This window comes from Aspergillus pseudonomiae (assembly GCF_009193645.1).
Source record: "Aspergillus pseudonomiae strain CBS 119388 unplaced genomic scaffold BDV37scaffold_132, whole genome shotgun sequence".
In the NCBI taxonomy this organism is placed as follows: domain Eukaryota; kingdom Fungi; phylum Ascomycota; class Eurotiomycetes; order Eurotiales; family Aspergillaceae; genus Aspergillus; species Aspergillus pseudonomiae.
The window spans coordinates 26,370-38,447 of record NW_022476124.1 but is presented as its reverse complement, the minus strand read 5'-3'; the positions used below and the strand labels follow the sequence as shown (position 1 = coordinate 38,447).

Sequence of the window (12,078 nt, the reverse complement as noted above, 5' to 3'; positions counted from 1 at the left end):
AAAAAAAAAAAAAAAAAAAAAAAAAAAAAAGGGAAAAAAAAAAAAAAAAAAAAAACTCACCTCAAGCTGGTAGAACGAGGGCTCTGCAGGGGTCTCGTTGCGGGCGCGCTTGAAGTACTTGTAGAACTATTCATTCACCCATCAGCATCGGCTTCAACCCAACCCTAGAAGTCGGAAGGATGAGGCACATACAGTGAGCATCTCCATCTGACCGGGCTCTTGGCTCAGCATCTTAACAAGCTTCGTCGCGAACTCGAAACCAGCCTTCAGGGCATCAGCCAGAGGGCCTTCGACCGTGGCCTTGTCGTCGCCGCCAAGGACAGCCTCGACGGCGGCCTTGAGGAGATCGATGTTGATGCCGGCGGCAGCGGACTGGATTTCGGCGAACTTAGCGCCGGACTGGGCGAAGCTCAGGTTCTCGAAGAAGGCGTCGACGGACATTTTGATTTGGTTTGAGAAGATAGGTTCTGTAGTGAGGATGGGAGTGTTTTGGATGCAGAGAAGATGAGGCTTTTGTTGGTTTGGGGGGAGGGGAGACGAAGTGGGGGGAATTGTTTGTTTGGTTGCGTTTTGGTGGGGTAATTTCTGGGTGACTTGTTTGTTGGGACTCACATGGCTGGCACCTGATTCTGTCTTTCTGGCTAGCTCGTGATGGTATAGAATGAGTCTACTATTACTTGTGCGTAGTAATTCTTCTGATCCTGGGTGGTTGGAGGTGTGTATTCATGCCAGGTATCCATATCGTTCAATATTCCCAACGCCACTATGCAAACAAAATAGGGTAACTCGTCGCTACAACACACATATAGCTAAAACAACAAGTACAAAACAAAAAAAGAAAAAAGAAAAAGAAAAAGGCCAATAGGTTAGAAGGCAAAATTCCACTACCAATCTACAGCCCAGCCGTTCTTGTCCAGGAACTCCTCGCACGCCGCTTTGAGCGCATAGTTTGGCCGCAGGTCATTGACCGTCATAGACGTCCGAGTAATTGGGTCGACCCCGGCCTGCTCAACGTACTTCTGGATGCCGATGCGGTCAAAGCTGGTCCCAGACGGAGTGATAACGGGGTCGTGCATGATCTCGAAGGTGATCCCATCGACCAAGTAATCGGGTACAACCTGCCACACACAGTTAGCACAGTCCCACTGCAGTACCACCACAGCCATTCCGATTGCGATAGACAAACTCACCCTCTCCTGGATGTCCCCCTTGGATGCAATCCGGAACGCATCTCTCACATTCTGCGTATGGTTCTTCGCATCCTCACGGAGCGCCTTCTGATCCTCCACAAACCCAATCTGTCCAATCTCCTCCCGATCCAACTTTCCCTGCAACTCCGCCAATGCCCGGTTCAAGTCCGACTCAATCAACGCCTCCACACTCGCCAGCGTCGCATTCATCTCCCGCAGCCGTGCTGTCTCCTTGTGCGCCCAGATCTGCTGCTTCGCGCGCAGAACCGCCTTGGACAGATTCTCCGTCTGCACGTTCTTCGCCGCCAGGCTCGCCCGGTACGCATCGATAGCGACCTCATACGCCTCCTGCGGACGCTGCAGTCCCAACAGCGCCTGCGCCAGGTACCAGCAGCTCTTCAGGCTGGACGCGCTCTTGGGCCCATACAGGCTAATCGCAGCGCGCGCATCGTGCTCCACGCCCTCCCATAGCTCGAGCCGGATCCGAGTCAGAGCGCGGTTCGTAAAGAACGTCGGTTCGCGCGGATTCTTGTGGATTCTATGCCACGTTGGCGATTAGCCTGGGGGGTGTGGTCTTTGTTTTCAGATATGTAGATACAAAACAAATTCCCTTTTCTTTTCATCCTTTTCTTGGGAATGATGCAACATAAATCGAATAGAATCAGCGAAACTCACGCTTGCGAATACAGCTCCTCGGCACCGTTGTAATCGCCCTCCTTGAAGAGCTGGTTACCCTTCTCCTTCAATTCAAACGCCATTGTCTAGATCGGATGATTTGATTCGATATATAACCAAGAATGGGGAAGCACGACCTTTCTTCGGTATCCAATGTGCGATGCGCCGTTCCTGTTACTTTTTTTTTGTGAAGTTGAATTACAAAGCGACTATCGGCCAAATTGGAGTGGGGCGCTCCACACGCTGTCCGCAACTAAGTGATCTCCTGGGACCGAACTAAAGATAGAAAAGAAGAGAATTATATAGAACCGCTGGAACGGTATGATCAGACGGCAACGAGGGTTGGGAACCGAGGCCAACGCTTTGGTCGCGGAGGTTGTCGCTGACCCTGGGAATCTACCTGTTATTGTCGGGGGTCTTGGTGCTATAAAGTGAGCGGGATGGCAATTAACGGGGATCTGAAACTACTAATGTAGTGGTTGTTGGTGTCGTCGGGTAAGTCCCGGATGGTGTCAGCCCAATGGGTGACGGGCGGTTAGTCTGACTGTGTTCGGTCGGTGTGACCGGATATGAAGAAGGAGAACGAGGGAATGTGTCTCCATGATTAAGAGTGTTGTCGCTGTTTCTTGAGATCGAAGCTGATCGATGCACAAAGAATGATGGCGGAGGATATCGGATCAGTCAGCAACGTTCTTTTTTTTTGGCGTTCTAACTCTTTATGGAACTATGTGTTGGTATTGTAATGTTTCAGAATTACTTCATCCATTTCTAGACTTCAGTGGTTATTAGTGATGGGATAGCGGTACTGTTCAAAAGATAATATTCATTCTATCCTAACCCTGCGATCTAGCAACTAGTAGCCAGGACGGAGCAAAACAAAACAAGGGAAATTCGGCCAGCCAAATTCATTCCAAGCGCTTCGTGGTATCGTTGACTTATTTTGTGAATGCAATATTATAAACAAAAGCTCGCGGAGCAGCCCATCCTGATCAGGATGCTGTCCCCTCGCTCGGAAGAGGTATAAGAACACGGCGTAAGGGAGAAGTGATTGGATGCTTCGACCAAACGAATCTCGATGATCGAACGGTGCGCCATGAGCGCCATCGCAAAGATGGCACCGTCGACACGCGATCCGTTCGCTCGCGCATGGTTTCAAGCGCCATTATCAGAAGATTTACTGAGCCTTGGCGAATTCGGCCTCGTAGTCGGAGATGGCCTGGACCTTGGCGGCCGATGCGCTCTTGGGATCGAAGCGGTAGGTCAGCCACTCGTTGGCAAGCTTCTTAGCGAGCTCAATGCCAATGACACGCTGACCGAAGCAGAGGACGTGGGCGTCGTTGCTCAGGATAGCACGCTCGACGGAGAAGGAGTCGTGAGCAGTGACGGCGCGGATGCCGGGAACCTTGTTGGCGGCGATAGCAACACCCAGACCCGTACCGCAGATGAAGAGACCACGGTCCGCCTTGCCCTCCTTGATGAGTTTCGCACCGGCGACGGCGGGGTGAGGGTAGGCAGTCTTGTCGGAGGTCGAGTTGACACCAACATCATCGACGGACGCGACGAGAGGGTTCTTCTCGAGGGCAGCCTTGAGGGTCTCCTTGTAGGGTTGGCCAGCCTCGTCACAGGCCATGACAATGCGAAGGGGCTTCTGATCGGCAGACATGTTGATGATTTTGGGTATAAGAGTCAATTGACTTCTGCGACGGTTTCTTTAGGATTGAGAGAAAGAGGAATTGAATTGGTGAGTGAGACTGGAGGAAAGTATCTTGGTGAATGGAAAGGATGGGACCGAAGACAGGAATCACGGATCCTTATATAGCTTGGAAAGTCAGTCCGTCCCCCTCCATTCTCTCCCCGGGTCAAACTAGGTTTCTAGCTCTTCCTTCTTATCTGGGGAAGGTTGCGCCGTGCCTCACCATCGAACCAAACCTCGGCGACGGACAGGTGTATTGATTGGGTTAAAGCATAAGGGATGAATCGCCCGTGCTATCTTTTTCGTTGCGCATAAATCTCTCCGGCAGAACATCCCCACCGCAACAGGATCCAAAGGACGACGCATCGAGGATGATGTCTGGTTCCAACTGCCCCACGGGTGGCGTCATAGCTTTACATGGGTATGATGGAGGGATCGGAGTCGGAACTCCTGGAACTAAAACCTGCGTGGCTTATGAGGTGCAAGAGTACCCAGACGTTGCATGGTCCAATCATTGCCCAATGGACGTTATACTGAGCAGGCAACATTCGGATCTTTTAGGGGACAATCACTTTCTATTTGGTCGCCAAAGCTTCCTAAATGACCACCATGTAGGTCTACTAAGGTACTGATACTGATTTACAACATAAGCTCCCGGCGAAGTCAATATCTACTCGGTCATGGCGCCGCCACCTCCGTTTTCTATTACGAAGTCAAAGAGAGAGAGAGCCCTTGCATAATGAGTTCCCTTGTCAATGAAACGACTATGAATTGCAATCCTTCCGATGTCCCGTGGGGCGCGGTTTAGATGGCTGCAGCCCGTGTAGCCAATAATATCCCATTCACTATTCCTAACCAGGCTAGCCGAGAGCCTAAGGCCTTAGTTTCCTATCAAAAACTGCCATGGAACGGAATCAAATCAAACCACCAACCCTGTGTGTATTGAGCGGGATTATCTGGCCCTTTCGAGGCCGTCGAGAAACCTGCCGTCTGCATGTTAGAGTTCTGCCGGAATGCTCAGCAGTATCTGCACAAAACATTCCAACCCCTCCCAACACTGCCGCTGACGAGACGGCACTGCACCACGTCGATGCGCCTGAAGAATCCTTTGGATTCATGTTCGCTCACGATGGGCAATCGTAGCTTCCCCACAGGGGCTGTAACTCCGGGGTATCTCTAATTGTTGGGTCATAGCGACAGGTGGTTGCGACAACTCGGTACCCACGGATTGTAAGGACTGCTGCGGACACGCCCAAAGGAGTAAAGTCCAGGAGACTCCAACGAAAGACCGTACTTTCGGATTGGTTAATCAGATGGAGACCATTTTCGTATCAACGTGCATAGACTAATGTGGCCAGAGATAGAATTGAATTCAGCTCGGCACCAATGATGGCGGGCACCTTCACGGTAACGATTGACTCCTTCGCTTGGCCTAGTGCAGGATACCTGCCTGTATCTGCTTGGCACTAGTGGGCGTCGAAAAATCGAACCCAGCACATGATACTCGAAAATTGAATTCCAGACCCTCAGATTGCCTGGCGAATTCCCAAGTGTAGATATATAGAGGTCATGTGTACCTCTTGTCTCCATATTTTAGAAAAAAATCTCAGTCAAGCTATTGAGGGCAGGAGACCTCGCATGTCCTAATGAGGAGCTCCCGAAAGGACTGGTGCAGAATAGGCCCGGCTCGGCTCTCTCCCACTGCACTGGGGGAAACTCCACCTTTCGAACCAAACCCATTTCATTAATTGGTGGCCCACAGCCATCCGATCAACCATCACGTCCTTAGGCCGCGAGGCATCAAGGGTACCAGAACAGGGAATCGCAGCAAAGTCGGCAAACAGGCTCTCAGACAGACTTACCGCATGAGGACTGGTGCCTCGTGTAAAATTACCGTCACTCGTGGAACCGGGAGGTCCATGCGGCACCCGGAATGCACGCAACAGTACATCCCATCCATGGCGTTCGGTATTGTTCCATACACACGGCTTGGATGCCTCAATTTCTGACTTCACGCCTTGGCCTCATATCGGAACGATCGGTTGCGACGATAGTTTCATAACTAGTTCCAGTGACCCCTCCTGGACACACCCTTCCCCCGCCAACAGTTATTATGGTCGTCAACGTCCCTCCTCGGAGTCCAAACTGGCACTGGGGGATACGTTGGTATACCACACCCTCCCGGCCTCCATAATATAAGGATTCACCTACATATGACATCTCGCGACTCCATGATCTGACAGGGTGCATCCCCATAGTTGGTCCACAAAACCTCTCCCTTTCAGCCAGTGACATCACCCGCTGGGGGATGCATTCGCGTGGGACGATCGACTGTCTCCTCTTTTTTGTCGCTGGGTAAGCCCACTTGGTTACCGAACCTCCTGGTTTAGTCCCAGACTTTCGTCCGCTCACAGCCGCAGGTGGCCTCAGGCGCCATTTAATTTACTAGGTCCAAAATCAACTGAACTCACTGGACGAACGACGCAACCCAAACGACTCCCCGCGGATCGCACTGACCAAGTTGATTGGCAGAATTCCCCTCAGTTGAACGTCGTCTCCCTGCTATTTTCGTGTTTCGGAGATTTGTTCCACTTTCCCCAACAAATATATTCGTACTTCTGGTTTCCCTGGTCTCCAGGAAACGAACTCGCTTTCCGTGTCGCCTAAAGTGGAGTTTCTAGCGTCGCGGCGGTTATCCCAGGAATCACACCAGAGTGGTTGTCTATGTCTAACCCTCCCAAGAATTACGAGTTTCCCACCCAGCGTTGCGTGCGAGTGTCAAACTAGCGGCTCGCAATCGACCAGGATTTCCAGCGAACCACAGAACACAAAAGAATTTAAACCAGAGACAGACCAAAAATGGCCGCTACGGAGCAAACATACCCGGTGCTACCCAGCACCTTACTCATCATCTCGCTGAAGATGTACTTCACACCCACCCGAACAATAGACTATCTCCGCGCGCTGCTCGACCCCCAGAATGACATTGTGCGGCCCGCGAACCGCTCCAAGCTCCTGTTGGCCCTGATCCCCGACTTCCTGACCATCTACCCCAGCAACGAGATCCTCAAAAACTATGAAGCCAGCCTAGCCCCTCAGGAAGCCAAGACCCTGCCACCCGCGTTCCTCCTGGGCGCCCAGGACTGCTTCTGGGAGCCGCTGGGCGCATACACGGGGGAAGTGTCCCCACTCGCTCTCCGCGCCATGGGCGTGTCCATCGTTGAGCTGGGCCACGCCGAGCGCCGCTCCCTGTTCGGCGAAACAGACGACCAGACCGGTCGCAAGGCCGCTGCGGCCTCCGCCCACGGTATGGTGCCGCTCGTGTGCATTGGCGAGGTCACAGCGCCGGGCCCCGTTGCGTCCCAGGCCGTTGGGCTGGCCGTGCGCGAGTGCGAGGTGCAGGTGCGCGCAGTTCTCCAGGCCATCCCCGCCCATGCGCCTGTGATATTCGCCTATGAGCCCGTGTGGGCGATAGGAAAGCCCAGGCCAGCTGGCGTCGATCACATTTCTGCCGTGGTGGACGGCATCAAGGCGGTGATTGGGGAGCGTCCTGGGGACGTCCGCATTTTGTATGGGGGAAGCGCCGGGCCGGGCCTGTGGGGCGCGGGCGGTCTGGGGAAAGCCGTTGACGGCATGTTCCTGGGGAGATTCGCCCATGAGATCGAGGGCGTGCGGAAGGTGGTCAGGGAAGTCGAGGAGACGTTGAACGTCGCTTGATTTCTTTCTTCGTAGTAATGCGTTTTTCGTAATGAGCTGCATATGCATAGCATAGAGGGGTAAAAGCCAGGTCGGGTTGACGAAGTATACGAGCTTAGATTGTCATGATCTTTCATTTCTCCTCTTCTCTGTTAATGTTATACTGTGCCTGGAATAGGGTACATGTGGATACCTGTGGATGAATTCAGATGCTCCTTTATCAGGTTACTATAGACCCGAACCCCCGAAGGGTAGAAAGGTCAAATTGAAATCAAATATTTCTAGCTTTTATAAAACGAACGTCAAACACTGCCGAACACTATTTACATATACTTTACTCAGAAACCGTCACCCATCTAAAATCTTCTAAGCTTTCTTCTCCTCGCGCATCTCCTGCTTTACACGAGTCACGGTGCCGATACCACCATACACAACGCCCGTATACATCATAGCGACGGAGGCACCAGCATCAAGGACAGCCTGAGCCTGCTTGCCGTTGGTGATACCTCCCGAGGCGAAGATGACTTTCCGGGGAGCCTGGGTAGCGGGATTAGGCGCTTCCACTGGAGGGACGTTTTCCGAGTCAGGTTCCGCCTGTACCAGTTTCGTAGTAGCCTCCTGAGCAGCTTCGGCGAGTTCCGGCGTAACGGGCGCTTGGTCGAGGAGAGCTCTGTACCGAGCTACTAGGGCCACAGTGCGGTCGAAGAGTTGAGGGCCGGAGTAACCACCGGTCTCTTTCAGGGTGGTCTGTTCTTTCGGGGGGAGGGCTACGCCCTTCGGCAAGGGTTCAGGGCGGCGGTTGGTTGTGTTCCCCACAATTACACCGTCGACGCCAGAGCCCTGGACTGCGGCGCAGATACCGGAGACTTGTTCGTCGGCGTCCTCGTCGGGGCTGACCTTGACCATGACACGTGGCTTGGTTTTGCGGTCGACGCTCTGTGCTGCACCAACGACGGCCTTCAGGATGGCGGTAAGAGGGGCAGTCGCCTGGAGATCACGCAGGCCGGGGGTGTTGGGGCTGGAAACATTCACCACGAGGATATCGGCGTATTTGGCCACCCGATCAACGCAGTACACATAGTCACGCTTGATGGCTTCGATGTCGGCATCTGGCGTCACCTTGTTCTTTGCGACCTGCACAGCGAGGAGTCTTCCTGGCCGGAGACTGCCTGGGGGAACACCAGCTTCGCCGTTCAGGACACGCTCCTCGGCCAGGTCATGCGCTCCGAATCCATGGGCATATGCGTAGTCGCGGACTCTCTGTTGGAGAACAGCTGCCATATGGTCGGCGCCCTTGGAGTTGAGACCATATCGGTTGATCATCGCTTTCTGGGACGGGAGCCGGAAGACACGAGGCCGGGGGTTACCTTCTTGTGGTAGCGGAGTGGTACCACCCACCTCGACGATTCCAGGTCCGATCTCAAAGAGAGGGTCCGGGATTTCAGCGTGCTTGTCAAGTCCAGCGGAAATACCAATCGGGTTGGTAAGGGTGTATCCGAAGACCTAAAACCCCAAACTGTTCAGTTTCAATCTTCTAAGGCTCCGCCGCAAAAAAAGCCATTACCTCGGTCGCGAGGACGCCATTACCGTCCTGGTTACCCCGCTCTCTAGGATGAAGTCCAAACTTGTAAAGATTCTTCAAAGCATCCACTCCGATATGGTGCGCATCCTCCGCATCAGGGTACAACACCCGAATCAGAGGGACAACGCCATACCGATGAACACTAGCCCTAGTATCCGTTCCATACACGAAGCCAACTAGAAGGGTAAGAGCCAAGGAAGTACCGATAACGGTCCTCCGGAGTCCCCGGCCCGCTTTCTTAGGTGCCTCCTTCACGGTCTCCTTCACGGCCTCCGTTGTCTCCGCGACAGTATCCGACGCATACCTCAAGCTTGCTTGCCGAAACGCAGGCTGTCTGTGGAGGATTGACGGTCGCTGAGAACAGCGGAGAGAAGGAATTGCGCGGGCTCTAGGTCCTGCAGACCTGAAGGCAATATTGATTGAGTTGGATGCCATATTTACTTTTTGATGATCCTAGGAGGATCCAATTATTGACAAGATGCTTGGTTTTCAATTGACCTACGAATGGTTAGCGGCTCCATACTAGGAATGCGCCCAATAACATAGTCTTGAAGCATTGACAGGAGGGGGGAAACAATAACATCAATTCGGGATTACAAAGGACCTGAATCAGTTTCCATATCCAGGTCTTCCATAACCTAGAGCATCGAACCACAGGAACCGACAAACCCCCACCGGTGACGATACCGAGCTTTGGACAACGATCAATAGAAAGGAAGAATCGGCTCAACTCACCGCTTGAACAGGTCAATTGTAAACTACTGATGTAAACAGATAAGAGAAAAGCAATATAAGCTTCCCCAAGCTAATCCTCCAAGAGACAACACTCAAGGACGGCGCTGGAGCATTTCTTCAAGTTCACTTTTGCTTCTTGCGTCAACGGATGCGGAGGGCGGTCAGATAATGACCGGCAGATTGGCGGACTTGAATGTACGTGGGCGGTGTGGTAAGCAAGATGCTCTCGGCTTCGGCAGCAGCGGTCAGGTATAGTAACGGCAGTGGGTATCAGATTCAGACGTCGACAAGATGGTGCGATTTCCGTATGCATTTTCTCGGCTGGCGGTGTGATATTCGCTACCTAGTATAGTAAAAATAGTCGATACTGTCTAGGTATCAAGTATAAATTATGAGTTACCCACCTTGCTTGACCCTGACTGAAAGAAACAAATTATTCGCTGACAATAGGACATTGTCGTTACGGCCAAGCAGAAAGGGTTAGAAGACAGACGACAGCCGAAACAGAATATATATAATAAAGATGTTGCTGTTTCATGTCCAAGGATTTAAAACAATTACTATGATCGGCCCAATCCTGGATAACCTAGAGAAGCTTCACAATCTCAGAGTACTGGATGGCCTGGGGCAGCAAGAGCTAAAACTAAAGGATGAACTACTACATAAGCTTGTCTAATCCAACTTCGACTAAGCAACTTTAGCACCAGCGACGTTGGCTTGGATACGATCCAGAATCTCATCAGTTGCTTCCTGGGAACTCGCTCCTATACTTCGTATCACCGACTCTCGGCTAGGTGACCGGACTTGAAATAACGCGCGAAATGGCATTGGCCTGGACACCAGGCCAACTTGCTTCATCCTAAAGGCATCCACCAACTCATTTTTCTCGGGCTTGATGTCATATGCCCACAACAGCCTAGCAATAATGATGTTCAGAGAGTTCACAGTAAGGTGCTTGCCTACACAACCTCTCCGCCCAAACCCAAAGCCGCTGAGTTGTAGATTGGGGTTCTGGATCCATCGCTCTGGACTAAATGAGTCGGCATCTTCAAACATATCATCATCAAGATACAGCGACCAGCTGTTTGCAATAACAACAGAGCCTTTTGGAATGTGGTATCCCATGTACTCATCATCTTGCTCCACCAGACGAGGAACTCCGGCAGTCACTATCGGTCGCCACCGCAGCACTTCTTTCACAAATGCCATTGTGAAAGGCAACTTGGACATGTCCTCGAACGAAGGGAGTCTATGCTGTCCAACAACGGTATCAAGCTCGAGTTGGGCTGTCCGAACCGCATCGGGGTGCAGAACTGTCGCTAGCATAAAAACCTCGAGGACAGAGGTTGTGGTGTCACTCCCTGCTTCATAGAGGAAACCAATGACATATGATAATTCCTTCTCGGTTAAATTCTGCGCCTCTGGTACCCCCATGAGGGCTTTCGTCCAATTCCAATTCCCTCTTTCTAAAGCAGCCCTGAGATTCTGGGTAAACAGTTTGACTTCCCGATCGTGAAACCCATCTGCGACTTGCTTCCACTTCGACAACCGTCGAGGAAGATATTCTAGCTGTGGGAAAAGGTCTACCAACCAATTCCCCATCATAACCACCTCCATTAAATTCTTGATAAGCAGGTCGATCTCTTGCACCTCATGCTCATCACCTCTTGGCATCCGCTTTCCATATGCAAGTGTAAAGAGGAGACTTGCCGAAAAGCGACGGAAGCGATCTGAAAAATCATTTGTGGACAACAGATCAAATAGGAGCTGGTGGCTTTCGACTTCTTGGATTTCGTGATAGAACTGACAAGCACTGTTGCTGAGAAGTGAAGTTTGGAGGCGGCGGTGTATCCTCCATAGCTTGCCGTACGGCATCACGCTTGTTTGCAGGTTCTTGGTCACCCGCTCAGCAACAACCATCCTGGGTCTTGAGCTGTACCTTTCACTTCTCTTCTCCAGAATGTCTCTTGTTGCTTGAGAGGTTCCTAGCATGATAATCGTCTGCGGGCCATACTTGACTGTCATAATCGGCCCGTACTTTTTATGCCACTTTTGGTATGTTTTCCATGGCTCGGATTTTGGGTATTGGTGAAGGTTGCCAATCAATGGAAGACGTGGAGGCCCCGGGGGAAGCGGCCGCTTGGGTCTCCGGAGGATGGACGCACAGTAGCAGAGAAGAACAAGGGTCAACAATATCACAACTTTGGTGGTTTCCATAATGTCTGTAATTGATTTTGTTAGTCTGGCATTCCTGTCCAGCAGATCTAGTTTAGATCTATATTTTGTTGATTATAAACCTCATAGCTACTCTCATAGGTTACACCCTTACCCCTCTTTCACTGAACCGTCTGTTTTCTGAGGCCCACGAAGAGAAGTGAGAGACAAGGCCCCTAGCATGATGCATAGCTCTCTTAAACAGACTCTATATCCGGAGTCATGCTGTATTACTCTGCATGTGATATGTTTGGCGCTACTACATGTCTGATCTTGACCGACATATCAAGGTT

The 12,078-nt window shown here is 51.7% G+C and overlaps 6 protein-coding genes across 6 annotated transcripts in view; 1 reads left to right on the top strand and 5 right to left on the bottom strand.

The window, feature by feature from the left end:
• Positions 1–549, bottom strand: part of BDV37DRAFT_41860 (acyl-CoA-binding domain-containing protein) — an 851-nt gene extending 302 nt beyond the window's left edge. The window contains exons 1-2 of the mRNA XM_032090617.1: positions 193–549; positions 61–126 (exon numbers count right to left, since the gene is read on the bottom strand). Coding sequence (XP_031935355.1) covers positions 61–126; positions 193–441 — 315 coding nt within the window. The 5' untranslated portion in view covers positions 442–549. The remainder of the gene's footprint in view (positions 1–60; positions 127–192) is intronic.
• A 335-nt stretch (positions 550–884) lies between these two features.
• On the bottom strand, positions 885–1,948 carry BDV37DRAFT_276445 (putative U-box domain protein; the record flags this gene model as incomplete). Its single annotated transcript, XM_032085561.1, has 3 exons — positions 885–1,118; positions 1,191–1,728; positions 1,866–1,948. 3 exons carry the CDS (start codon positions 1,946–1,948, stop codon positions 885–887), a joined length of 855 nt encoding a protein of 284 aa, XP_031935354.1.
• A 1,091-nt stretch (positions 1,949–3,039) lies between these two features.
• BDV37DRAFT_288881 (RpiB/LacA/LacB family sugar-phosphate isomerase) lies at positions 3,040–3,528 on the bottom strand (the record flags this gene model as incomplete). Its single annotated transcript, XM_032088342.1, has 1 exon — positions 3,040–3,528. One exon carries the CDS (start codon positions 3,526–3,528, stop codon positions 3,040–3,042), a length of 489 nt encoding a protein of 162 aa, XP_031935353.1.
• Positions 3,529–5,842: 2,314 nt separating this feature from the next.
• Positions 5,843–7,447, top strand: BDV37DRAFT_41839 (triose-phosphate isomerase). The gene has a single exon (XM_032090616.1). The coding sequence runs from the start codon at positions 6,418–6,420 to the stop codon at positions 7,273–7,275; it is 858 nt and encodes a 285-aa protein (XP_031935352.1). The 5' UTR covers positions 5,843–6,417; the 3' UTR covers positions 7,276–7,447.
• Positions 7,448–9,636, bottom strand: BDV37DRAFT_41812 (dihydroorotate dehydrogenase 2). The gene is made up of 3 exons (XM_032090615.1): positions 9,572–9,636; positions 8,819–9,334; positions 7,448–8,757 (listed from the first exon to the last, which is right to left on the bottom strand). Exons 2-3 carry the CDS (start codon positions 9,269–9,271, stop codon positions 7,621–7,623), a joined length of 1,590 nt encoding a protein of 529 aa, XP_031935351.1. The 5' UTR covers positions 9,272–9,334; positions 9,572–9,636; the 3' UTR covers positions 7,448–7,620.
• Positions 9,637–10,258: 622 nt separating this feature from the next.
• On the bottom strand, positions 10,259–11,788 carry BDV37DRAFT_276441 (cytochrome P450; the record flags this gene model as incomplete). The annotated part of the gene is made up of 1 exon (XM_032085560.1): positions 10,259–11,788. The coding sequence occupies one exon, from the start codon at positions 11,786–11,788 to the stop codon at positions 10,259–10,261; it is 1,530 nt and encodes a 509-aa protein (XP_031935350.1).
• Positions 11,789–12,078: the final 290 nt, after the last annotated feature.